We start from the raw sequence: 25471 nt of genomic DNA, 5'->3' as shown, positions 1-25471 counted from the left end.
ATGGAAGCTAAGAGAACAGTACTCCCAGTCCCACCCCCTCCCCACCCCCGCAAACACCAACAGGCGACAATTACTATGTTCACTAGATACGGTTTCATAAAGCTTCCAATAGACCCTTGTTCCTTAGGGTAAATGACAGACTGTATCGTACACTTTTTCAAAAGATCCGACTTTTCCCTTACTCCCTTAGTGAAGGCTCGCGATTTTCGGGGAGGATTTGTTTGCAGGTTTTATATCGGCTTTGTTGTTGCCACTTTTAACTCTCAGCGCTTTGCGTCCCTTTCGGAGGGAGGACTGGGCCTGACTTTCCCATGGGGATCTTTCATCCCGGCAGCGCTTTCAACGTGGAGGAAGGAGCTTGCCTAGAGGGGGTCTTCCCTCAGTTTAAAAGGTGTGTAGTTCCATTGGATAGTGGACCTGTCGCTTTACGAAGTGCAGTTCCTTCTTGTCTGTCAGCAAAAGCGCTCGGCCCCTACTCTACCAGTCTTCCTACATAATATAAATTTGCAGTTGTTTTACTAAAGGGCTTTTTTTCTGGGGGCGGGGAGGGGGGGGGGAGGCGAGGTATTGTGTGCGCCAATCGATCTGCACACTTTCGTTCCTCTCGATTTATCCCCACCCCCTCAGAAATGCCGCCTTCTGAGTGGCTGAGCCTTTGCATCATAGTGCAGGAAGGGGAAACAAACGTGGTGAGAAAAGAAACCAGGAGTGTATCTCATGATAGGCATTAGGGATTCCTTTCTTTAATTTTTTTTAAAAATATAAAACCTTGAATTTACACAAACGGCTGCACTTGTCAGCTAAGGAAAATAGAGGAGAAATGTTAATTATTTCCAGCCCTGACCTAAAGAATGTAAAGTACAGTGAAAAACTTAACTGGCTTGTCTCTATAATGCATAAGGCTTCATTTGCTTAATTTTTGCATGACAAAAAAAAAAGTTGGGAGTGTTGGGAAAAGACTGATTTTTTAAAGCCAAGCAATAATATTATTTTCCACAGCTAGCAGGGCATATCTGCGAGGCAGACTTAAATTGTTCTCACAATTCTTCCTCCTCTCTAATGTAGTGTAATTCTGTGAGGTAGGCTGAGGACCTTTAACAGATAATTTTCAGGTCATGGTGTCTCAACAAAATAAAATTCTAGAGGTGTTAAATTGGCATAAAAACTGCTTTTGTTTCTTCATAGCCAGTGTGTTGTCAGATTACAACTGAGGAGACCTATGCCCTATTCAGCCATAAAGCTCATGCATGACATTTCACAGGACTCTAATGGGAATAAAAGTGAAGGGGAAATATATACGCCACTCTGAGCAACCTGGAAAAACAGCACAATCAAACTCTGATAAATTAAGAAAGGCCAGATGATTTTTTTTTTCCTTCAGGGAAAATATTTACAGTGACACTCAAATAAATAAATAAACTACACAGTTGTAAGAGCTATCCACAGTAATTATGAGTTTGGTAGTTTCTGTTTCTCTGTCTGCAGAATTAAAATTAATGAAAATATGTGAGATAGTTGGGGCTTTTGTGCCAGGATTACTGACGAAGGGATGCCAACCTCCAGCTGGGACTTGGGGATCCCCTGGAATTACAACTCATCTCTAGGCTACAGAGATTAGTTACCCTGGAGAAAATGGATGCTTTGAAGGGTGAACTCCATGGCATTGCACCCCATTGAGGTCCCTGTCCTCCCCAAACTCCACCCCCAAACCTCCCCTGGATCTATGTCCTACATCTGTTAAAAATGTTTCTTGAAGTTAATATATAGATGCTTGCATGAAAGAATGAATGTTACTTTCTACAGCTCATATACTTCAGCTGCTTCATACCCTTCCCTAAAGAGATTATTACCACACATTTGTTTCTAAATATGTAATCTTTATTGTTCCTGAGGTGACATGACAATGTTCTTCTCTTGGATGCATTTGTGTGTCAAGAGCTGCTTTTGAACTGCTATTAAAAAGAACTGCAAAGGGATTTGATATTAAGGATAGGGCTGCCAAATTTGATTCTTTAAAATGCTTCCCACCTTTTGGAGTCAGGGTAGAATCCTGTAGGTCAGGGCCAGTTACTCAGAGAATGAGGGAAGCCAAAAGGCCAGGTCACAGTGCAGCCAGTTCAGAAGCAGGCGAGTTAAAGGTGTGGAGCTTGGTAGAACCTGGAATTTCCTGACACGTCAGACTCTTGTACCAACCAGAAGTAGTTAACTATGCAACAGTAATGTGCAAGTTTCCATCAAAATATCTCATTGAATTGTACTAGTTTAGGCCCAGTTTCAAATCCCTAGTATGCTATGTAAACTCAACTGGATGACTTAATCCAGCCAGTCTCTCTTGGCTTAGTCTGCTTTGCAGACGTTGTTGGAAAGATAAAATGAAGGAGGGGATGATGATGATGTTGGGTTCCCAGTAGGAAAGAAAGTAAGATATAAATACCTAAATAAATAATACTACTGCTTCTTACACATACACAAACCATTTTTTTTCTGTGTAAGAGATTATTGCAAGCATATACTTACAAGAAATGAAAGGGCCACAGGGGTGCTGGGTTGGGAAAGCTAAGTCTGTTTACCATCCTTGTGGCCACTAAGAATCAATTTTGGGGGACAAAACAAGCATGTACAAAAGAGTCAAGCCCCATTTGAACCAAAATGGAACTAAACTGGTGGCGTGTAATATCAAAAAGGTCACAGAGTAGTTCTTAAACACCACTTAGGGAAAATCTGACAGGAGTTGAAGACATTTGAGGTGGCTCTTCCAAAGGTGATGATAAGGTAACTGTCCAAGGTAGATATGTGGGGGGGGGGCAAGTTTATTAATACTGTTTTAGTGAAAGGGCAGACTGAGATGGCTTCTGAGAAACAGGTAAACTGCGCTTTCACCGCCAACCTAAGGCAATGTTGCCCTTCAGGCTGAAAAATGCCCCTATCACATTTCAACATCTGATGAACTGTTTATTAAGGGGTTGAGGTTTGCTGTGGCTTTTTTTCTTTCTTTTATTTTGGCATTAAGTCACAACCGTCATATGGTGACCCCATAGGGTTTTCAAGGCAAGAGATGATCACAGGTCGTTTGCTACTGTGTGCCTCTGTGTCACAACCCGGGACTTCTTTGGTTGTCTCCCTTCCAAATACTAACCAGTGCTGACTCTACTTAGCTTCTGAGATCTTATGAGATCATCAATTAACTGGTAATGTAGGAGGATGGATTCCTAACTTGAGGTGATGGCATGAAGAAGAGGAACATGCTCTGTGGGGAGGGCGGGATATAAATCGAATAAATCGAATAAATAAATATATAAATATATACACACAGCCACACAATGTATATGTTAGTACAAATGAACCCAGGGCAGGTTTAAGAAAGCCAGTACAACTTTTTAAAACTTCTGAGTGATGCACTTTGTACTTCATCATTCAAAGATTCAGGTCAATTATTAACAGGTATTCTGCCACTAAAGCCAGCATGGTGCTTGGCAAACTATTAAACAGGGGGGGGGGGAGATTCAGAGAACTGTCAAAAAGGAGGGAATGCTGAAGGCTGCACTAGCTGTGTTTGTTCTTAACACCTAAGGGACTGGTAATGCTTAATGCTTTGGAGAGAGGAATCTCCAGAGAGATGAAGAATATGAGGCAAAGATTTGTTTCTGATTTTTTATGTAGGCTTCCTTTAAAATAGGTTAGCTGGACTTGTGGTTACTAGCTATGTGATTACTTGGCTTTTGTAAGGTTTAGGAGTATTTATCTCAAGAATGTATATGCTGTATAGGTGAACCATATCATGTTAATCCATTAAAATTAGAATTATCACTTGAATATGAATATTACTGAAGTTCAAAATAACAGCAAGTTATAATACTCTTCACTGGTTTGTGTTTCTGTTTATCATGGGATACGGTCACATGTCACATTAAAGCGGATGTGCAGTGCTCAGATTTGAACCGTTGCATATTGATTCGATGAGTCGAAATTGGACTACTGTAATGCCCTCTACATGGGGCTGCCCCTGTACCGAACCCGAAAACTGCAGCTAGTGCAGAACGCAGCAGCCAGGCTGCTAGTGGGACTACCTCGGTGGGAACATGTGCGGCCTAGGCTGCGGGAACTGCACTGGCTGCCAATTGTATACCGGGTTTGTTACAAGGTGCTGGTTATTACCTTTAAAGCCCTATATGGCCGAGGACCTGCCTACCTTAGGGACCGCCTCTCTCCATATGTTCCCCAGAGGGCACTGCGCTCCAGCTCACAAAATCTTTTGGAAATCCCTGGGCCTAAGGAGGCCAAATTAAAACAACCAGGGAGCAGGCCTTCTCCATAAAAGCACCCCAATGGTGGAATCAGCTGCCGGAAGAGGTGCGGGCCCTACGTGATCTCAATCAGTTCCGTAGGGCCTGCAAAACTGCCCTCTTCCAATTAGCCTTTTAAGATGGAACCAGAACTAATATTACGCTATCTTGGATAAACAGAGATTGTAGCACCATTGTATTGATTTTAGCTTAATTTTAATATTAATTTATATATTGTATTTATGCCGTTGTTTATTGATTTTATTATCTGTTTATTGTTATACCATGATATTCATGCTTTGTAAGCTGCCCTGAGCCTGCCTTGGCGGGGACGGCGGGGTATAAATAAAAACTTATTATTATTATTATTATTAATCAGACGAGCATCCAAGAATGAGACTTGTCCCGATCTCATCCTGTTGTTGAACGATCAGACATTGAATGCTATCACGCTCTTTTCTTGGAACATGTGCACAACCAACCAAGCAGTTCCAAAGTTGTCTCATTCAGTTGCTGAGCAATCAGACAGTGATTCCTGCCACAGGATTTTCATTGAACATGCACCCAACCATTGGAAGGTGGAAAACCAAACATTGCTTCAGGGGCCGGGGAGGGGGGGAAGTTCTGGAAATTAATGTTGCCTATTCAAACTAGGGGACTGCCAGGAACTACTTTCCTGGAACTGGGCAGTAACAAACAAGGATATCTGGAAATCCTCCACATTGAAAAAAGTTTTTTTTTTCCTGTTCTCCCGTGGATCCTGTGTTGATTGGAGAAGCAGAAGCCTCACCTCAGATTCCTGATGATCTGGTCATGTGCATGTCTGCTGGGCTTTTTAAAAAAAAAAAAAAGTGGGAGGGGCAGATGGCAGGTGCCAAACATCCCAAGGGGCAGTATCGCTCATGAGCTGTCCAAACAGGAATAACCCAAATGTGTGCCACTTCTGGCAAAAGGGGCCGGATTTTCTCCGGGGTCAAATAACGCTGACATCAAACCGGGGCAAGTCGGGATGCTAATGAGTTGCATTCAAAGGACAGATGTGGTTGTCTGGACATGCTCATAAAATCCGAACCATGGGTAAGACAGAACTAAAGGAGCATGTGACCGCACCCGTGGTCCTCCTAATGCCACTCCAAACATAACTTTCAAAAATCTTGGAGTGAGAGCAGGTACAGAGAAATGTGAGAGAAGGTATGAATCTTGTTTTCATTCCTTATTGCAGTATTCAAAGCCATTTTGTTGAGTTCTAGAAATATATTAGCATTTCTACTGGAGATCAAGCATATCTACATCTGAAGGATGTTTAGATGACTGAAATCTTGTAGAAAATATTCTACAAAGCCTGGCATCATAGTTCCTTGGAGTTAATTGCTATGTGTTCTCAGATACAGAAATGTTCTTCAAATGTCACTAAAGAGATGTGTGGTCAAACCTGATGACAGTAAATGTAAGGACCCAACTTCTTGGTAACATATGAAGTAGCCCTGAAAGTGTAGCTGCAAGTAGGCTATCTGGGTGTATTCCCTCGCAAAAAGGAGTCATACAAAGCTGCCTTTTGGCTCCTTTCCTTTTCAATGTTTATGTAAATATATATTGTTGAGGCTGCTTGAGTTCTAGGAATATATTAGCATTTCCACTGGAGATCAAGCTAAAGGATGTTTAAATGACTGAAATCTTGTAGAATATTAGTTCCTTGAAGTTTCTTGGAGTTAATTACTATGTGTAATTACTATGTGTTCTCAGATACAGAAATGTTCTTCAAATGTCACTAAAGAGATGTGTGGTTAAACCTGATGATGGTAAATGTAAGGACCCAAATTCTCTGTAACATAGGAAGCAGCTCTGAAAATTTAGCTGCAAGTAGGCTATCCGGGTGTATTCCCTCGCAAAAAGGAGTCAGACAAGGCTGCCTTTTGGCTCCTTTCATTTTCAATATATATGGAAACTCAATAATACAATGTCTACATGGACTGACGTATATGTCCCCAAATTTACGGGAGGGGAAAGTGTACAAATTATTATAAATGCAGATGATGCCATTCTTGTTTCACAAGCTAGAACTGGGTTACATCATGCTCTGATGGAGTTTATAAAACTATGTGATCAAGAATTGTTAACGATTAATTATCAAAGACAAAGATAATACACTTCAATATATAAGTAATATAATTGGAAAATTATCAGAATATCGAACAAGTAAAATCTTTTAAATATTTGGGAGTAACCTTTACATACAATGGTAGTCTAGCAGCACATATAACATCTATAATTAATACAGCAGAGAGAAGCACCAACAGTATTCTTAGATTCTTCAGAAACGAGGGTCTAGGTTTGGTACCGGCAGCTCTTAAGCTTTTTTCTCATAAAGTGCTGACCCAACTTACTTACGGGTTGCAAGTAATCTTAAATAATAACAATAATTACAGAGAATTAGAGAGAGTACAATCTAAATTTCTCAGAGCACTATTTAATGCACCAAAATGTACATTCAATGTAGTGTTAAGACAAAAGGCTGGGAAACTAAGATTGGAAGTGAAAATCTGGATGGTTTCAATTTATTATTAGCTAAGAATGCACCTGAAGCCTACAGGATTAATCACTTTGTTTTTAGCATCTACCCCTTACCTTGATTGGTCTATTAGAATAATGGACAGAGATCTATTGGATTATGCCCAGTTAATCTTCTGAAAATAAGCTAAATATTTGGTACACCAATGCTTGATTGACACTGAGGTTCAAACTGATGGAGCACTCTTACCCAACACGTTTAGCAATTTAAAATCTTAGTCTGGATTCACAGCAGTCCCATATTTATCTAATATCATGTAAGAAAAGTATAGATGGGCCTTTACTAGGATGTGTTTTGATACCTTCCCTTCTAATGTACTGCAAGGAAGGTTTCTTTGCTGGCCTATCCACCAAAGATGCTGCATATGCTCAGAAAAGGAAGTTGAAAAGAAGAGACAACAGTTAATATTTCCAGTACTCTTTAACATTTGGATAATTAGTTGAAATTTGTAGATGTGCTACTGAAATATTTATTGGAAGATTCTAAGAAGTCTGTAACTCAGGCAGTAGCAAAATATTGTTTTTTAGTCATTAATAAGTGGAAGTTTTTAACAAAGAAGAGATCTTAAATAGTGTTATTCTTAAAGTTTAGCATTGGTAGGTTTTGAATATGAGAATTTTTTTTATATAGTCAGAAACTGTGGTCTGTGACTACGAGATTTTGTATATTGTTATTGCTGGTCAATTGACCATAATAAAATTGAAATCGAAATTGATGATTGTGAACTAGCTGTAATCTTACATTCTAGACATGTTTTCTATAATCATCTTCAGAAAAATAAAACATTGTTTTGTTATCTTTCATTTCAGGCTCAGTCTAGCAACTTGGTTGTTTTTATGCATACTGCTTAATGCCTGTGGAATAAATGCAGTTCTGGGCTTGAAACCTAATATAGTTCTGATGTTGGCTGATGATCTTGGGATTGGAGATTTAGGCTGCTATGGTAACAATACTATCAGGTAAGGTGTTCTTCAGTTATCACATAGCATTTAAAGCAGCTAGTTGTTTTAGCAATACCAGACAAGTAATTTCCCAAACAGTTTTGGTCCACTATGAAACAGGGTTGCAACAAGATGAAGCCATGATGTATCATATCTCTCCTAGACTGATTCCAAAATTTATTGAGGAGGCAGCCATAGTTTAATGACAGAGCATGCACTTTACATTGAGAACGCCCCAGATACAGCCCCTGGCATCTCAGGGTGCTCAGGTAGTATGTTCTAGGAAAGACCCGTCTGCATGAGACCCTGGAGAGCAGCTGTCACTCACAATATATGGTAGTAGGATAGATGGACCAGTAGTATGGCCCAGTATTGGACTTTATGTGTATGTATTAATTCTTTGTCCAAATTTCATCCATCCCCACATCAGTGTCTGTTGTTTTAAGAAATGTTTCCCAAATCCTGGTTTTTCAAGACCAGTATTTACTAACTGAAATGTTGGGAATTTTTATATTACCAATACTAAAAACAGCTGAGGCATTCTTTAGAAGTTAGGCTATTTTAGGAGATCTCCTTGGAACTGGAGTCCTTATCACATATTCTGTTCTTTCTTCCAACTATGATCAGGTTCCCTTCCTTCTGGTTTAATAGAATCATTACCTGCTAGGGTTTCCATTTGCCTGCTTATGGTGGGACTCCACAAGCCAATTGTAGCCTTTGCCTGCCAAAGCTCAACTGGAAACTGGATCCAAAGCAATCATCCTGGGGAGATTTTTTTTAAAAAAGACTTCTTGTAGTTACAGAAAGTTCTGACTATAGAGTTCCTGATGATTCCTAGAGCTACCCAGAAGCAACAAGGATAGCTCTAACAATGTCCAGAAACTCTATGGTGATCTTATTCTATTATTAGAAGTATAGAGTCCTTATTTTTTTTAAAAAAAAAATTCTCCCAGGACTCTGTTCCCAACATATAATTCCAAATTTTCTTCTTCTCCCTCTGGTTGCCAGGCACTGGCAACCCTATTGCCTGCCTATTACCTTCTTCAGTCACTTCGTAGGACTGTCAGGATGTTGCATGTTGTTTCAACATCATTCATTATGAGACTTAAGAGAAAAACTCTAGGAAGCCTCACGTTCTTGAATCCTCATTTCCATGTCAAAAAGTCAAGCAAAGCAAGAAGCCATCTATTTAGATCCAATAAATGGGTCAATACTACTTGGTTTTCTGTTACTTTTTGTCAAGAAAACAATGTTCATTTGTAGGTAATTCTTAGGGTACTGTGATAAGACCCCTGCCTTAGACCTGAGATGTCAGTTTTGTGTTTCAAATGTGCACACATCGTTTCTGTCCATTAGAATGAACATGAGAGCCTATTTCTGTGTATTGACTTGCAGCTAATCTCTGGATTGAAGAATAAATCAGCAAATCTTGTTCTGGTGAAATCAAATGATTTACAACACTGTTTTCTTGTTATTTAAATGAAGTTTTCTGTTGCTGAGGTTGAACTGCTAATGTAATCATATTAAGGTATCATTTTTAAAAATATATTAGCACTCCTAATATTGACCGGCTGGCAAAGGAAGGAGTGAAACTTACTCAACACATTGCTGCAGCATCTCTCTGTACCCCAAGCAGAGCAGCTTTTCTGACTGGCAGGTACCCCATCAGATCAGGTCAGATATATTTTTTGAATGTACATTTTAATTAATATTTGAGTTTGAATGAGCAGCCAAACAAAAGAATAAATAGTCCCATAATGTTGGTCTTTGAAAAACTTTATATTAGTCTTCACTATGCTGAGCAGACTAGGACTTGATATCACAAAACAGTGCAAAATTCACCTTGAATATCAAAGTTTCTCTGGCTATGGAGTCAAATCACACTTCATCAGATACAAATAGGAATTAGTCTATCATCCATGATACTGAGGACAGAAGGTGGGAGGGCTGTTGCACAGGAGGCTGAGTTGGAACCAGGATGCAGAAGTACAATACAAAACATATCAGCTTGATAGAGCTGGTAGTGTTATGGGGAGGGGGATTTCTTTTTCTGAAATTCCCTTTCTTACCTGAAGTGAGGGGGAGTGAAGCCTCCTCCAGCTCTCTCTTCAAAGAACACGCAGATGCTGTCCGCCTTGAAGCTGGTATGGCCGATCCTCATTGCGGTGCACTCCTCTGATCGCGCAGGGAGGGCAGGCAGCAGAAGGGAAGGGAGGGGGCTGGCAGTGGCAGGAGGGAGAGGCAAATTTAGGGGTTTGTCTTGGGCACCGGGAGCAGGGGAGCCCAATTCAGCGCTTCACCTCCCGGCATCCTAGGCAAATGCTTCAGGGCAGGGCTTCTATTTCTCACAGAATATGTGTAGCCATAAAGAGGTATTGTAGGTAAGATGGTGGTTGTATGAGTGTCATGCTTATGTCCTTTTATAGCTGGCTTTGCCCCTCACTGCTTTCCCTTCTTTCTTGGTTTCTTTGTCTTTCCATTTCTTTGGTCTTAACCACTGTTTCATCTACACCCTTGTCCTGGCTTCCTTCCTATTTCAGTCTTACTCAGTTGTGGCCAGTTCAGTAAGTTGTCTACCAAAAGTGTCACTCTCAGCTTCTGTCTTTGCTATCTCTGCACTACCTTTCCTTCTCTTGCCTCCTGCTTCCTGCCTCTCTCTTTCCACTGGGAGCTAACCTTGCCCTATTATCCATCAGCAGTATTACTGGAACCCTCATTCTCTCTTCCCTCCTCTATCCTCTCCTATTCTGCTGTTGTGGGTCTCTGTGGCTATAACCAAATGTAGGGGTAAAGGGGAAGGGACTCTGCATCAGCAGCTACTCTTTCCAATCCCTGCCATGGTCTCAGATTTCTTTGCCAGTTTCCTTAGGCATGCTGAAAAGAATCGAAAGTTAGAATCTGCAATGGCTCTGATGTCACAAAAGTGTTGCTTTCCCTCCTCCCCCCCTCCATACACACACAATATTTCTTTGTATCAGGTTGGTGGGTCCCAAGTTGTGCAGTCTATTTTATATAAACAAATAATAATCAATGTGAAAGAATGGATTCACAAGCCATGTTCCCTTATTGTTCCAGGAGGTCAGAAAATCCTGTGGCTTTCCCAAATCTGTGTCCGGTGATACTGCCCCTTTCCCTTACTCTGAGGTAGTACCAAAGACAAACTGGGTTATAACTGCTGCCACCAGCAGCTATGAGAGTATCTCCTGTTAAATGGAGTTATACATCTAGCACTTGGTATCTGTGTAGCTGTTTAAAGGCGCCACCTAGTTGCTGTGCTTCCCACTTTGATCCTACAAACTAGCATGGGAATGATCTATCACAACTAAGGTTATTGTGCTCAAGGGATGGCAAGTTTATCCCTTTGCCACAGTTAGATAGCAAGACCAAATAGGTGTGGTGTGGTTTAGAGCATTCAAATTATAAGAAATTTAATAAACAAAAATAAAGAGTACACATTGTCTGTTCCAGCATTAGGCTGTACAAGAATACAGAGAAAAAGTTAAAAGGTGCAATCCCTGCAAATAGTACTTATCCTAAAAGATGCAAACCCTGCAAATGGTACTTATCCTAAATAATGTTTAACTAGGATAGGCTAGCACTTCTTGAAGTTAAAGCATTTGAAAGCTCAGCATTACCTCTTTTCTCAGAGTTGGGACTTCTCCCCTTGTTCCTGGCCACATGAACAAGATGGAATAAAAGCATAGATCTCTCATGGCTTGTGCCTCCCTGGTCAAAGAAGAGATAGATGGAAGATACCTTTTTCCCCTTGTTCTGAGAACTCTTTGGTAGTCCATTCATCTTGGGCTGTCATGAGCTTCCTGCCCTGAGGAAGAGAATACAATCTGGCCATTTGATTGTCCCAAGCCTCTGTCCCCCATGGGACACTCTAGCAAAGTGTGAAACAGTAGCCCTTTTGTTCTATTTCAGGCAGAGGCATTAACATCTGTAGCACTCAAATATTATGTGTGTGGGGCCTGATGACTCATTCCCTTGCTCACTCCCACTCCCTTTGCCAGCTTATGTGTTGGTACCCCAGGTTTCAGCTCGTAAACAGAGTACAGTCCCAATGGTTGACTTATTAAGGTGAATTCCAAGAGGGAAGCCATTATTCCACATCCAGTTTTATATATTTCGCTGTCTTGAAATACTGAACTGGTTTTCAGGGCAAGTTTAAAATGATACTAAAGCAATCATCCTGCAGTGTGAAAAAACCCTATTTTTCATGAACACTTGTTCATTGTGAAGATCAGAAAATATGCAGCAACTCACATGCTTTCTAACCAAGTCAGCTCTATAAAGCTATAGTTCATCTCATCCAGAGCTCAATGAATCAGTTCAATGAGGTGTGTTCACCAGTTCCAAACGTTGCAGAATAGAAGAGAATATATTACAAGCAAGGATTTCTGGACTTCCATTCCTTATCTTACATAGAGAATTCTTTCAAACTGACATTCATGAGGAAGCCCAGGATGGCCCCCTGGAAAGGTCAGAAAATCCAAACTCATGCAAGAAACCAGTGGCATATAGTACTCTTTACAGTCCACACCCTTGCTACATTCTTAGTGCCCCTGCCCAGGAATTCAGCAGGGAATGTTCCTTCGCCCCTTCATAGTTGTCCCATTGGGTATGCATAGCTTGCGACACTGTGTTTAAAGGAGTATCTAGCTTCTTGGTGAGTGAAATGAGCAATGGAGATGACAGTGGCAAGGGATGGCAGAGCCTGATGGATTCCCCCACTCAACCTACTGAGGCCATTGCCTCACATTATTTCATCATCACACCAACCAAGCAAGAATCTGTTGGATATGGGACTGAATTGGTGAGGCTGAGTAGTATGATAAGCTGTTGGCCCAAGAAGATGAACATGGACGCATGAAAAATGGTGTTGGGGTTTTACCCTTGTTGATGCAGGCATGGCTTCCAGCAATGCATATCGGGCTCTGCAGTGGAACGCTGGCTCAGGAGGACTCCCTGTCAATGAAACCACTTTCGCTCAGTTGTTGAAGCAGCAAGGTTACATTACAGGACTTGTAGGTATGTGGAAACATTTTGTCTTCCTCATGAGAGTCCATCTCGGTTAATTTCCAGAACTGTAGGTCTTTCACTTTTTATTCAGATGCTTGTTAAGTTTTACTAATATCTCATTTTATTAGTATCAGGATTCATGAAATGGGATGTCAGCGGGGCATCTTTGAAACAGAACGAAAATGCTATGGATGTTTGGCATGCTCTCTCATGTTAGAATTAAAAACTTACTCCCCTAGGGTGTGCCCCCTGACATTCCATTTCATAAACTTGAACCTCTCACATCCCATTTCATGAACTTGAATCTTGATAAAATGAGATATTTTGTCATTTCTAAAGTTGTACCACATTTGTACCAAAACTGTACATTTCTAAACTTGTACATGCAGCCCTACCACCCACTTAAAAGCAAAGGAAGGCCTTGGAAAATGACCTTAGTATGGGAGTAGATTGTCTTTCAGGTATGAGTTGCTTCTCTTACTACTATTACAGACAAAAGAAACTCATTCATGCATCCACACATAACTATCCTGTATAAATGATTAAATAGGCCCTGCCCTGTACTAATGGTTGGTTAATTTGTGAAATATTTGCACCAACAGACAAGTTCATATGTATTATAGGCATACCATTGGATCCTGTGATCTGTCTGTGGAAGGTGCTGCCAGTCACTGATTTTCCCTGCTTTCCCTTCCTTCCCAGCAATCATATCTGTTTCCCTGAAAGATTAAATTATTGGAAGTTGCAGGACATACATATGGGTTGAGAGCTTAAAGAAGGTGGAATTGCCTCCTCCTGCCTTTTCTGTGAATGGAGCTCCACTGATGAAAAAGGGAAAATGGAGTGACTTTGTCCCTTTTGCTTCCCCATTGCAACCTCCTGACCATGTGGCTGTTACTCAACATGGCTTCTGTGATGTTTTAGGAGCCTGGAAAAATTTCCCTAGTGTTGGAAATGGCTGATGATGGTGGGGAGGGACAGCCAGGAAGATCAATAATCCTTGCTTGGACCTTCTTAATCCTTGTGCTGGATCCAACTCACATTTTGCACCTGTGATCCTGTGTCTACCAAAAGCAAATGAAATGTTAAGACTTAATTTTTTGTAACAGACAAACTTAATAATTCAGCTTTCAAATTGCTATTTAAAAATTTATGAATAAGGTAATTAGGATTTATCTCCCACACAAGGAGCCCCATTGAAATAAGTCAAACCTGGCAAAGGAATCAGTTGCACAAATCCCATTTGTTTCTGTGGAATTTGTGTGGAAGGTATTCTTGGAAGGCTGTTGCCCAAATTTCTTAAAATGTCCCCCATGGAGGGAGGCGGGAAGAGGCTCAATAGTAGTAACGTTCTGTTTTCTGTTCTTATTTCCAGGGAAGTGGCATCAAGGTGTAAGCTGTGACTCTGTCAGCGATTACTGTCACCATCCCTTAAAACACAGTTTTGATTATTTTTATGGAATGCCTTTCACTCTCTTGAACGACTGTCAGGACAATAAGCCTCCTGAGCTGGATGCAGCCTTTCATGCTAAGCTGTGGTTCTATACTCAGCTCATTGCTCTTGCAGTGTTCACTGTTCTCACAGGAAAAATCACTGGGTTGATCTTTGTTCCTTGGAAAGTAACCCTCTGCTTTGCCTTGTTTGGATTCTTGTTCTTTGCTTCCTGGTACTCCAGTTATGGTTTTGTGAAGCTCTGGAATTGTATCATGATGCGAAACTACAACATTACTGAGCAACCAATGAAACTGGAAAGAACCACTTCTCTCATACTACAGGAAGCTGTGTCATTTATTCAGCAGTAAGTTACATGTTTCCTGAAATGGCAGCTGTAAAGGCCCTGGTATCTTCCTGATGCATTCATTCTGCTTTGTTTCTTTTCAGCAACAAGCAGGGACCATTTCTCCTCTTTATTTCTTTTTTGCACGTCCACACACCTCTGTTTACAATGAAAAGATTTCTCAGAAGGAGCAAGCATGGTTTATATGGAGACAATGTAGAAGAAATGGACTGGTTGGTGGGTAAGTGATTCTTCTTGGCACATTTTCCATTTTGGTGACGGGAAAAAAATCAAGGCTGCTTCAATATAGCTCTTTTTCTTACTTCGTCTTCCCTTGCAGGAAAAGGCAGTGGCTAGAGGACAGTTAATATACTAGAGACATAGTCCAGTGTGTGTACATTGACTTGTTTTTGTACCATGAGAGTTAATTAAATTTCTGAAAATAAGATCACCTAAGATGACGATTGTGATTCCTCTTCAGAGCTGTGGTCTGTTAGTTTTGTCTTGGGAGAACCAGAAACATATTTTTGAGGAGATGTGGGGATTACAAAAGTTACATTTGTGTTCAGCCATGCAGAATTATTCATTCTGCAGTCTAGATCTTGATACATTTATTCAGCTAGGATTGGCTGCATATCCAGAGGACAGTCATTAACTCCCTTTCAATACCAATTGTGGGCTCAGCTGAAATCCAACCTAATGCACATTGACAAAGGAAAGGAAACCAAGATTCCTAGTGACTATTTTCAGGAAACAGTATGGCGTAGTCCATAGTGCTGAACTTGAATCAGAAAGATTTGAGTTCATATCCAGGTCAGCAGTGAAGTTCACTTAGTAGCCTTAGGGACATCACTGTTTCTTGATCTAACCTACCCCACAGGATTGTCATGAGGGGTAAAAGAGCCAACACCAATATCTGTATTCCCTGAGCTCTTTGGAGAAAGTATGACCTGTCAGAGCCAAACTGTACCTTACTTTTTTCCCATGTGTTTTCATGTGTTCCAAAGAGAGTCCGAACAGGATTTAAATGGTGCTGCAAGGAGACTAAAGGCTCTTGCCTCCCTCCTCCCCTGCAGTTTTCTCATGTGAAAAATGCACAGGGGGAGTTATTTCTCTGCTCCATGTGCAGTACCTTTGCACACAGAGCAACAAAACTGGTGAAATAGTTCTCCCCAATACAGTTTTCATGTGAGAAAACTGCTTGGAGAAATCAGAATCCCTTTCTCCCCCCATGGTGCCATTCCAAGCCCTTTTAGGCTTTTCCTCCCTTTAATGAAAAGCAGTTCTTCACAGCTGCTGAGGAAACACATGAAAACACATGGGGAAATCAACATATAGTTTGGCTGTCAGCAAAATAGACATAAGCACTAAATTTCATTGCATTTATTCATCAGATTGCAATTTGTGTTGCCTTCCTAACTGATCTTTGGTTTTTCTTTTTTTAATGTGTAGGTCAGATTCTAAATGCAATTGATAAGGAAGGCCTGAGGAACAATACCTTTACTTACTTTGCCTCAGACCATGGAGGGCACCTGGAAGCTCAAGAAGGAACAATCCAGATAGGTGGCTGGAATGGCATATATAAAGGTAAGTAATGCATTAATAAAATCCATTTGTCTGCCTCCAGTGGGCAAGTTGCTCTCCAGGAAAGAATGAGAACAACTTCAAATGAACAGATAACATTCATGTCCCAGAACCTGTAAAAACCCTCCATATCCATGGCCATACCATACCATAGACCTTTATTGGCATTAATACAAGAATACAGTATACTTTAAAACCAACAGTGACACTATAGAATATAATAAAACCTTTAAAAACCAGCAAAAGTTAAATGACATAAAATAGCAGTAGGCTATGCATGAGTAAAAGCCTCTCTGATTTGGATCGCAACCTGTAAAAAGCAAGCAACGTGAGTAGTGACAAAGTTGTGTTTCCCGTGGAGTAAAAAACGAACCTTGGCATTGTCAGAAAGGCCTTGATGGTCAGAAAGCAGTGCATCTAGGTATCTTGCACGTGGACTGCTATAAAAAGGGCAGACCAAAAGAACATGAGGGACCGTTTCGATGACTCCTTGACTACAAGTGTATCATCTAAGATTGCGGGGGATTCTGTGGCATCTTCCGAAAAGGATGGCCGATGGTAATGCATTAAATCTAGCCAGCATGAATGCTCTTCTTTGGTGAGGATCAGTTAAAAAGAGGAAATAGGGAGCTAAAAGCCCAGGAATCTGGGATAAACCCAGATAGCTTGGGGAGCAAGTTTTCCGAGCTGCCTCAGTTAGACGTTGCAACTGGATATCTAGTAGTCTACGTTTGATGGATTGAAATATCGCAGAAGCAGAGGATAGATAAAATGCATCCAAGGAAACTCCTATGGATGTGATTTTCTTTTGGATCAGGGTCAACCATTTGGATGGCACTCAATGTATGCATATCACAGGACGCTCTAAAAGATATGGAGCACACCACAAGTATTATGCAGTACGCCACAGATGCACGTGCTGTACTTGTTAATGTTTTAACTCTTGAAGAGCACTTTGAAACTTTCCTTTGCTTTTAGAATGGAATGGAATTAAAACATAATCCAAAAACCAAGTGCAAACAGATGGTTTAGAATTAAACCAAGTGAATTCCATTAACAACACATTTTGGTGTGTGATGCAAATTAGCTGTAATATTAATATTATGCAAGAAACGTGTATAACCTGAACATATGCCTTGTTTCCTTTTCAAGAAACCTGGGGTTTTGGTTGCTTCCCTTTGGCTCAGAAAAAGAATTGGTTTTAGCCATATGTGGTTGCATAAAGCCAATAGTGACTTAAAAAATACATTTGACTGTCATGTACAGATACGTAAGCACACTTTTGATTACAGTCTTCTTGCCCAAATAGCATTGCATTCTATACTTTAAAAAAAAATAGTTTTAAAATAGTGAGCTCAGCTACCCCCTGAGACCTGATCATGTCGAACATGTACAGCCAATACAAATATTTTGCTTGTAAGTATAGTAGATATAGTCCTCACTTAATTTTAAAAAGAATATAAGAAGATAGAGGTCTCCATTTGAAAAGGTGCTGTCCAGCATATTTCTGGCATCAGTGAGAGAGGACAGAGTGGATTGGGGACTCATGGAACATTTTTATCAAAATGTGGATTCAGCTTGCTAAAAGTTTGAGAAATGCTATCTTATATAATTTCATTCTGCCCCTTCAAACTGGTTTGGCCAAGTGCCTTGATTTCAGATAAACAATTATTTCCATGATCAGAGATTTCTAAATGTTTTTTAGATCTGTTAGCATGAATTGTCTGTTAGCTACATATATCTGGGGAGAATTTTCCAGCACTAAACATGTTTATTATTTTCATATTCAACTTTTTCATTATTTAATCCACCAAATGTACTTGTGCAATTTATGCTGTAGAAGAAAAAAATATTTCTCAGCAGTTCACAATTGTAGGAGAAGCCACAAGTCAGTTTAATGATCTTATATTCTAATAGCCACCCATGGTCCTCATCTGTGAATAGCTAAATCCATGGATCAGATCCACGTGGAAGCTCAAGAGATTTTTCTGCACACTTGGGGAACACCCCCAAATGTGCAGAAATGATTTTTAAACATTAAAAATACACAAGGGGGGTTTAAATCCCCTGAAAAGTAAAAGTTTGTTCTCTGCATTTGTGCAGAGAATGCACCTACCTCCAGTGGTCTTTAGAGATGAGGAGTGGCTTTATCCCCAGCTGCGGCAATGGCTGTGCCAGGAAGCCACACTGGACCCAATGGCAGCAGCACAGCCCAGGAGCCCACCTCGACTGGTGATACAGCCTGGGAGTCTCTCTGGACCTGGTGGTGCAGCCTGGGAGCCCTGCTGGGCCTGGCAGTGGCAGCTGCACAGCCTGGGAGCCACCTGGGGCATATCTCCAACAGTGACACATCCTGGGGCATGCCTTTAACAGTGACACATCCTAGGAGTCATGCTGGATCTGTTGCCAGCAGCTTCATAGCTCATGCATCTGGGCAGCCACCAAGCCTGTCAAGAAAGTGGGGTGGAATCCCCCACAAGCATTGCTTGCTCACATACAGAGTGAGGGGGAGTCTTTGCTGGCCTAGTTGGAGCAGCTCTGGGTAAGCCAGAAGAGATTTCCCCCAAGCCACTGCTTTCTGCACAGGCAAGTTTCAGTGAGCTGGTGGGAGGGGGAGACTGTCAAACTGCAGAGAGTTGTGGCAGGGCAGAGGAGTCTTGGTGAATCTTTCAGTGAGAGAGTGGGTCTGCACACACACATCTCATGGGCCCATGCATGCCTATTTCTGCCAATGATCACAGGTGTATTATGTTTTCAATCTAGGGGGCAAAGGCATGGGAGGCTGGGAAGGTGGAATCCGTGTGCCGGGCATAGTGAGATGGCCTGGAATGCTCCCTGCCAATTCTGTTGTTGATGAACCAACCAGTCTGATGGATATTTACCCAACAGTGGCTCATTTGGCTGGAGGAGCTCTGCCACAGGACAGGTATAGAACCTAGATTCTTGCTTGTACCACCAGTTGGTAGTGGAAATGCATGAAGAGCTAATTATCATCACCCAAAATATACTTAGATAGTAATGCAGTGCTTCTATATTGAAGAATCCACTTCTGTTACTCTAGATTTTTAAAATCTCAAAATGTTTTGCTGTTACTCAATTCTTGTCAGGATTTGTAGTTTTCTTGTAATTTTGTGTTTGTTTTTTAGTAGATGTTGGTTGAAGGTCTCTGATTATGGAGGTGGGGCAGATGCTAGGGGGAGCTGATCCTTTCCAATATGCCACTTTTTATTGTACTGTCCAACTCAAGCTGCTATTTACTGAGAGATGGATGTATCAATCCAGTTATACTTTCCCCACCACCAGCACCGTGGGAGCAAATAGAAAGAGTTTAGGGTTTATATCTGGAAAACATAATACGGGGAAAGGGCTAAGTGTATCTACCATCCACATCTATTCCCTGAACAAATTAGTAGTGCACATGTGTGTATTGGGCTTCATACATTTTTTAAAACTAGATCAAAATTGAATCTCATGGTGTGGTTTGATCATCTGAGATTGTTGTTCATAAGTTAAACTTTTGCATCAACATTAAGTATTTATCTGTTGAATATGTATCCCACATGTCTTCCTTCATGGAACTCAAGAAGGTATAGAGAAGGGTTCCTGGGAAATCTCCCAGCCATAACATGTAAAAGGCATTCATGTTAGTTTCAGAGACCTCAGAGGACTATAAGAAAGTAGTTGTGATGCTGGGAGATTCATGAATAGCATTTTCTAGTCTGACACACAGAAATAAGGATTTGTTCAGGCCCAGACCCTGATTAGATTTGGGGCCTCAGAGTAGGTGGCGCATTAGGTGGAAGAAGGAATTTGACCTTTCCCTCAACATGGTTTTCCCATTAAAAATCAAATCTTTCTCCACTGCTGTTATTTCCCTTGGAAAGGAAAAGGGGAAAGAAAAGGTGCCATTTGGGTTGGTGATTATTCAATTGATGAAGCTGCATGGGAGGGATATGATTAAAAAAAAAAGGCTGCTTCCCGTTCTGCAGCCAATCAATATCCTCATCAACTGCAGCTCCCATTCAAAAGATGCTGGGAGGGACTATTCACAGATTTCCTAATCTCTCATTGGGGGGGGGGGGGGGGGGACAGTTTGCAAACTGCAATCTTTTTGAGTTAAAGCCCTTTCCTTGTTTAATTTCTTTCTCTTGCACTTCAGAATAATTGATGGAAGGAATCTCTTGCCTTTATTACAACACAAAGTCAGGCACTCAGAGCATGAGTTCATGTTTCATTACTGTGGATCGTACCTGCATGCAGTAAGGTGGCATCAGAAAGACAGTAAGTATGAAGAATCGCCCTAAGAATGGAAATTGTTCTGTATTTAAAAAGCTATCAGCCAGATCTCAATTACTCAGTTATCTTGATTTGTCAGTCTGTGTCAAGGTATCCAAGCCTGAACCCATTGGGTTTCCAGAGCTAGTGCACACAAGAAAACAATCCTTGTAAGGATATATGAAGTTTATTTAAATAATTTTCAGAAATAGTTCTATCTCTAGTCAACACACCACTCTAAAATCATACAACAAAAGAAAACAAGAAAAGCTAGTTTAACTATCTAACATTTGAAACCTGCATTAGGTGGCACAATCTTAAAGACTGTATCTTTTTGCTGTCCATTGCAATATAAGCATATCCAGGTCTTTAATTCATCAATACAAGCTACTTCCCTTCTCCAGGCTGTTAGCCCAATTATAGTTTTTGGCCACCTGGCATCAGGTGATGACAACAATCCAAACAGGGCATGTTCTTGCTGAAACCCTCTGGAAAGTTACCTCATCACTCCTGATTCCCCCCTCCCATCCAGTGGGCCGCAGGTTCTCATGAAGAACTAATTATCCCATTCCTAACTCTGGCCTTGAACTCTGGCCATCCAATTAGTAACACCTGCAAGATAGAATAAACCCATTACTATTCACATTAACCCTTGGGAGGAATCAGGGGTGCTTTGCCTCACAGTCTTACAAATGCAATTGTTGGACACTTCTCTTGTTTTCCCTTTTATTTTTTCTCTGCCTATAAATGGGATATATTCCAAAGGTCTTTCTGCCCTTCAAAGGCTTCCAGTTAGGGACCGCTTATTGCAATCCTGTTGTAGTGAACTTTATGGAATGCAACTCTGCATGTGTGGAACTGGTTTTACTTCCCCAGCTCTGCCAACGGGAGCGGGTGGGAGGAATTAATATAAGGATGACTTGCAAAAACAAAGATAAAGAATTCAGCATCTGAAGTTGGAGTGTGCAAATATAAATCCTCAGTTACACAATCTTGCTCTCAGAGTGGAAAGGGGGGTAGATTTCCAACAGGCCTTGATAAAATAGATTCAGTAATAAATGTAGAGTCTGCAGACTGTATGAGGATCAACCTCTGGCTTTTCAGTGGTGATTAGCCATGGATTTGCCAGAAGTAAAACCTCCTTTACATAAACTGTTTTTATGCAGAGAAGAATCCTCACCACCTTGTCAAGAGATAAAGTTAGGGTTGCTGGCTTGAGGTTGGGAAATATCTGAAGACTTTGAGGGTGAAGTCTTAGGAGGATGGGGACTTCAATGGAATATAATGTCAGAGTCTGCTTTCCAAAGCAACCATTTTTGCCAGCTGAACTGATCTTTGTCTCCTGGAGATCAGTTGTAATAGCGGGACAATTTCAGCCACCACTTGGAGGCTAGATGAAGACAAGAGAGTAGAGTACAGATCCTGCTAGAGCTCAAGGCTGCTGGTGCTGCTTTTGATCAAAGTTCATTAAAAAGTCTTCAGAGAATAAAAAGTCCTCCACTGCTTACTTGCTCTTGTTACTTATCTCATTTTATTGGTAAAGATGAGCTGTATGTTTAAAAACAGCTTTGAAGGAGCTCTGGAACAAGTGAGGCTCTGTACGTCTGTTAGCTAGGTAACCATCTTTTTCTCCATAACCCATTTTAATGCACTACCAATTTTAGACATATATTGTAGGTTCTCTAATACCTCACATGGCCACAGGTTCTGTCCATGAAACCGTAACACACTTTTTTCTTCTCATGCAAACTCAATAGCAGTTTAAGAACTTCCCTAATAGCCCCCTTTCTTGTAACATTTCAATGAACATTCAGATAATCGCATTCTTAATTTCTTGTCTGGGAATGAAATTCACACCACTTTGGCTGTTGCCAAATATCTTTTAGCTGCTCTTCAAAAAACAACAACAACCATTAATTCAGCATTAGGATAATCAAAAATTAAGCCTGTTGACATTTCAGTTTAATTTGTTAATTAAAATGAGTACACCTTCCTTTAAATCCAGGAATAATATTTTTTCTTGTACATTTTAACTTCTTGTCTAAAAGCCAATGGGGTATATAGACTTTTCAGAAATAAAGTTATAGAAATATCTGCAAATGTCAACGACTTTAAAAATGATGTAGTAACCATACGTATAACCATAACTTACTCTATGGGCGTTTTCGCACTGACCTTCTAGTGGTGCGACCACCCTCTTCACACCGGAGGATCTGCCCGGATTTCGCCCAAGAAGCGCCGGCGCACCCAAAAGAGCCGGCGACTTCCGTCGCGAAACCCGCTCAAACGGAAACCGCCAAGAAGCAGGAAAACGTTTGAGCGGGTTTCGCGACGGAAGTCGCCGGCTCTTTTGGGTGCGCCGGCGCTTCTTGTGTAAAATCCGGGCAGATCCTCCGGTGTGAAGAGGGTGGTCGCACCACTAGAAGGTCAGTGCGAAAACGCCCTATTTGTTTGGATGGGGGGACTATTAATCGCTTACTGTAGAAAGCAGAGGTATATGACAAAATTAGATCAAAGGGCAAGGAGGGACAGGCAGTGTGAGAACAATACATGATTGCCAAGACATTTAAAAAGCTGGAGTGGAGTGTTTTGGTTTTTGCAAAGAGTATAATTCAAATTCTTAGAAGTTAACAGTTCTTCAGCAAATGTGGCTGCATCCCACCATCTTCAGTATTTACTGAATCAGTCTTTTCTTTCCACCAGATGGCACTTTATGGAAAGCCCATTATGTAACACCCATATTCTCCTCAGAAACTTCAGGGGGCTGTTATGGAAGAGGAATTTGTCCATGTTTTGGAGAAGGTGTAACCTATCATGATCCGCCTTTGCTGTTTGATCTCTCTCGGGACCCTTCAGAGACTATGCCTCTGTCACCACACACTGAGCCGCTGTTCCATGCTGTTCTCAAGAGAATAGACAAAGCTGTGGATGAGCATCGGAAGACACTCACTCCTGTCCCACAGCAGCTCTCTATTTACAACATAATGTGGAAACCCTGGCTGCAGCCATGCTGTGGAACATTCCCATTCTGTTGGTGTGACAAAGAAAACAGTCCTCTAGATACATATACAGTGGATTAGCCAGCAAATTAGCAGAAATAAAAAAACAATTTCTGGCTACCATACATTTCCCACCTATGAATGTGAACAATTTTAATGTGCCATTCTGTGTCAAGGTTTTTTAAAAAAATTAATTCAAATATATGAAAAAGAGCATGTGCTGCTTTAATTTTGAAAAGGTTTTAGAAGCAGGAATGCTAGAAACATACAAACTTTAAAGAAGCACTTAAAATGGAACAAGTTAACTATAGTCTCATATTAGGGGCAAATGGGGAGTGGAGAAAAAGAGTTTAACCCTCTCCCCCCCACCCACCCTTAGCATCATGATTGAGGTTTGAATCTCTCATCCCTTTGGCTGCTTTAAACCATTTTAAAAATTGTGGGAACTCCTGTTCACAGCTTTACCACATCTGTTTAGCCTAGGTTGCCATCTTTAGGTTGGGAAATATCTGGAGATTTGAGGACAGTGCCTTGAGATGGTGGTGGGGAGGAGCTCAGTAAGCCCATGGCACTGTAGATTCTCTCTCCAATAATTGAATTTTGTTGTCTGAAGATCAATCATAACTCTTTGAGATCTCCAGACCCCAGCTGGAGGTTGGCAACTCTATTTCAGCATATGTACTCAGTTACAAAATTACAAGAGTCTTAGAAGGGTGTAATTTTGCTTAGGATGGTGCTATTAATTACATGTGCTAGGATTTAATTGGTATGATATACGAATGAACTAAACTTTCACTGGATTGTGGTAAAAATTCAAAATTAGCATGGCTTTTGGAGATCTGTATTTGTATCTATAGTCCTCATAACATTTGGCTATGGGGCTGTCAAGTGTTGATAATTATTGGTAGCAATGAAATTGCATAAAAATTAACTAACTTCTGCTTCTTACCGATTTTGCTAAATACAGTTGTCTGTAGCAGGAATTCAGCTGTGATTATATTACATTTCTATTGGAAAACATGAAGGGGATATCATGATGCTTTTCAGGTGTTTGGAAAAACAAATTATGCCATACAGCTGTTACATTTTGATTTATACTGAATGATACATAAATTAAATATATTACTTTTGTCAGAAATGTGACATCACTAACAATTCTTGTGTATTGCCCTTGGTCTTGTTGAGCTTGCAAACACTTGCTTCTGCCTTTTAGCATATAACTTGGAAATTGTCTGTATGAAACCTTTGTCCTTGTGTTGCTTTACTTGAAATCAGGCCTACAACAAATAACTTCCAGTTTAGAATGGTAATGTGAAAAGGGCCATGGCATTGAAAATGTTAAAGCTCAAACTCCAGAAGAGAGAGAGGCAGCATGCCCGCTGAAACATTAAACATATAAGATTGAGGCAAGTGCAGCAGGAAGAGGCAAGGCAGTGCAACCAAATTCCCACCCCCCCTCCTCAAAGTGGACTTCAAGAGATTGCCACGGTATGTTGATGGGGTTCACTAAGAACTGTTTCTGTGAACGTTGAAAAAGTTTCTGAAGAGCAGAACACACACACCCAACAGAATTTTTGCAAGTTTTATGACCTCAGGTTTATTGGCATTATTGGGCAAAGTGGAACCAAGTCAAATGAATGACTTTGACTAGTTCAAAACCAGAGCTTATATACCTTTTGACTTGTCACCAGCAATATGCAGACAAACTGCATGACAGATGGGAATGGAAGTGGATGAAACTTCAGGCTATTTCATTACTTCTGCATAGAGATTGCTGAAAAGGTGGCTAGTAGGAGCCAACCTCAAACTCTGAAAGCCATAATGAATTTGCTAGTGCTACAGAGACCTTGTCTAATGCCCTGCTGAGAACACTGAGGGAGAGGGTGAACTGAAAAAAACTCATAGGTGGTCAGTCTGGCGACAACTGCAGAAGTGAAAAGGAGAAGCAAAAGGGCCAGGAGACCTCGAAGAGCGCACATGGAGGAGATGCACAGCCAAGTGAAAGTTTGCAGTGTGA

At 40.9% G+C, this 25471-nt stretch overlaps 1 protein-coding gene across 1 annotated transcript; it reads left to right on the top strand.

Moving 5' to 3' along the window:
- The first annotated feature begins 240 nt into the window (after positions 1 to 240).
- On the top strand, positions 241 to 24592 carry LOC132568277 (arylsulfatase H-like). The gene is made up of 10 exons (XM_060233916.1): positions 241 to 391; positions 7662 to 7811; positions 9346 to 9467; positions 12705 to 12827; positions 14194 to 14617; positions 14701 to 14837; positions 16049 to 16183; positions 18944 to 19106; positions 20340 to 20461; positions 23159 to 24592. The coding sequence occupies exons 1-10, from the start codon at positions 312 to 314 to the stop codon at positions 23533 to 23535; spliced, it is 1833 nt and encodes a 610-aa protein (XP_060089899.1). The 5' UTR covers positions 241 to 311; the 3' UTR covers positions 23536 to 24592.
- Positions 24593 to 25471: the final 879 nt, after the last annotated feature.

Source organism: Heteronotia binoei, chromosome 3, assembly GCF_032191835.1.
Source record: "Heteronotia binoei isolate CCM8104 ecotype False Entrance Well chromosome 3, APGP_CSIRO_Hbin_v1, whole genome shotgun sequence".
NCBI lineage: Eukaryota > Metazoa > Chordata > Lepidosauria > Squamata > Gekkonidae > Heteronotia > Heteronotia binoei.
The sequence above is the reverse complement of the archived record's forward strand: the minus strand, read 5'-3'. Positions and strand labels throughout refer to the sequence as shown.

Excerpts from the sequence above, each read along its gene's own strand:
- LOC132568277 (XM_060233916.1), top strand. The coding sequence starts at position 312 with ATGGGGATCTTTCATCCCGGCAGCGCTTTCAACGTGGAGGAAGGAGCT. Across the intron at positions 392-7,661 it reads GTCTTCCCTCAGTTTAAAAG|GCTCAGTCTAGCAACTTGGT; the intron begins GTGTGTAGTTCC and ends CTTTCATTTCAG. Across the intron at positions 12,828-14,193 it reads TTACATTACAGGACTTGTAG|GGAAGTGGCATCAAGGTGTA; the intron begins GTATGTGGAAAC and ends TCTTATTTCCAG.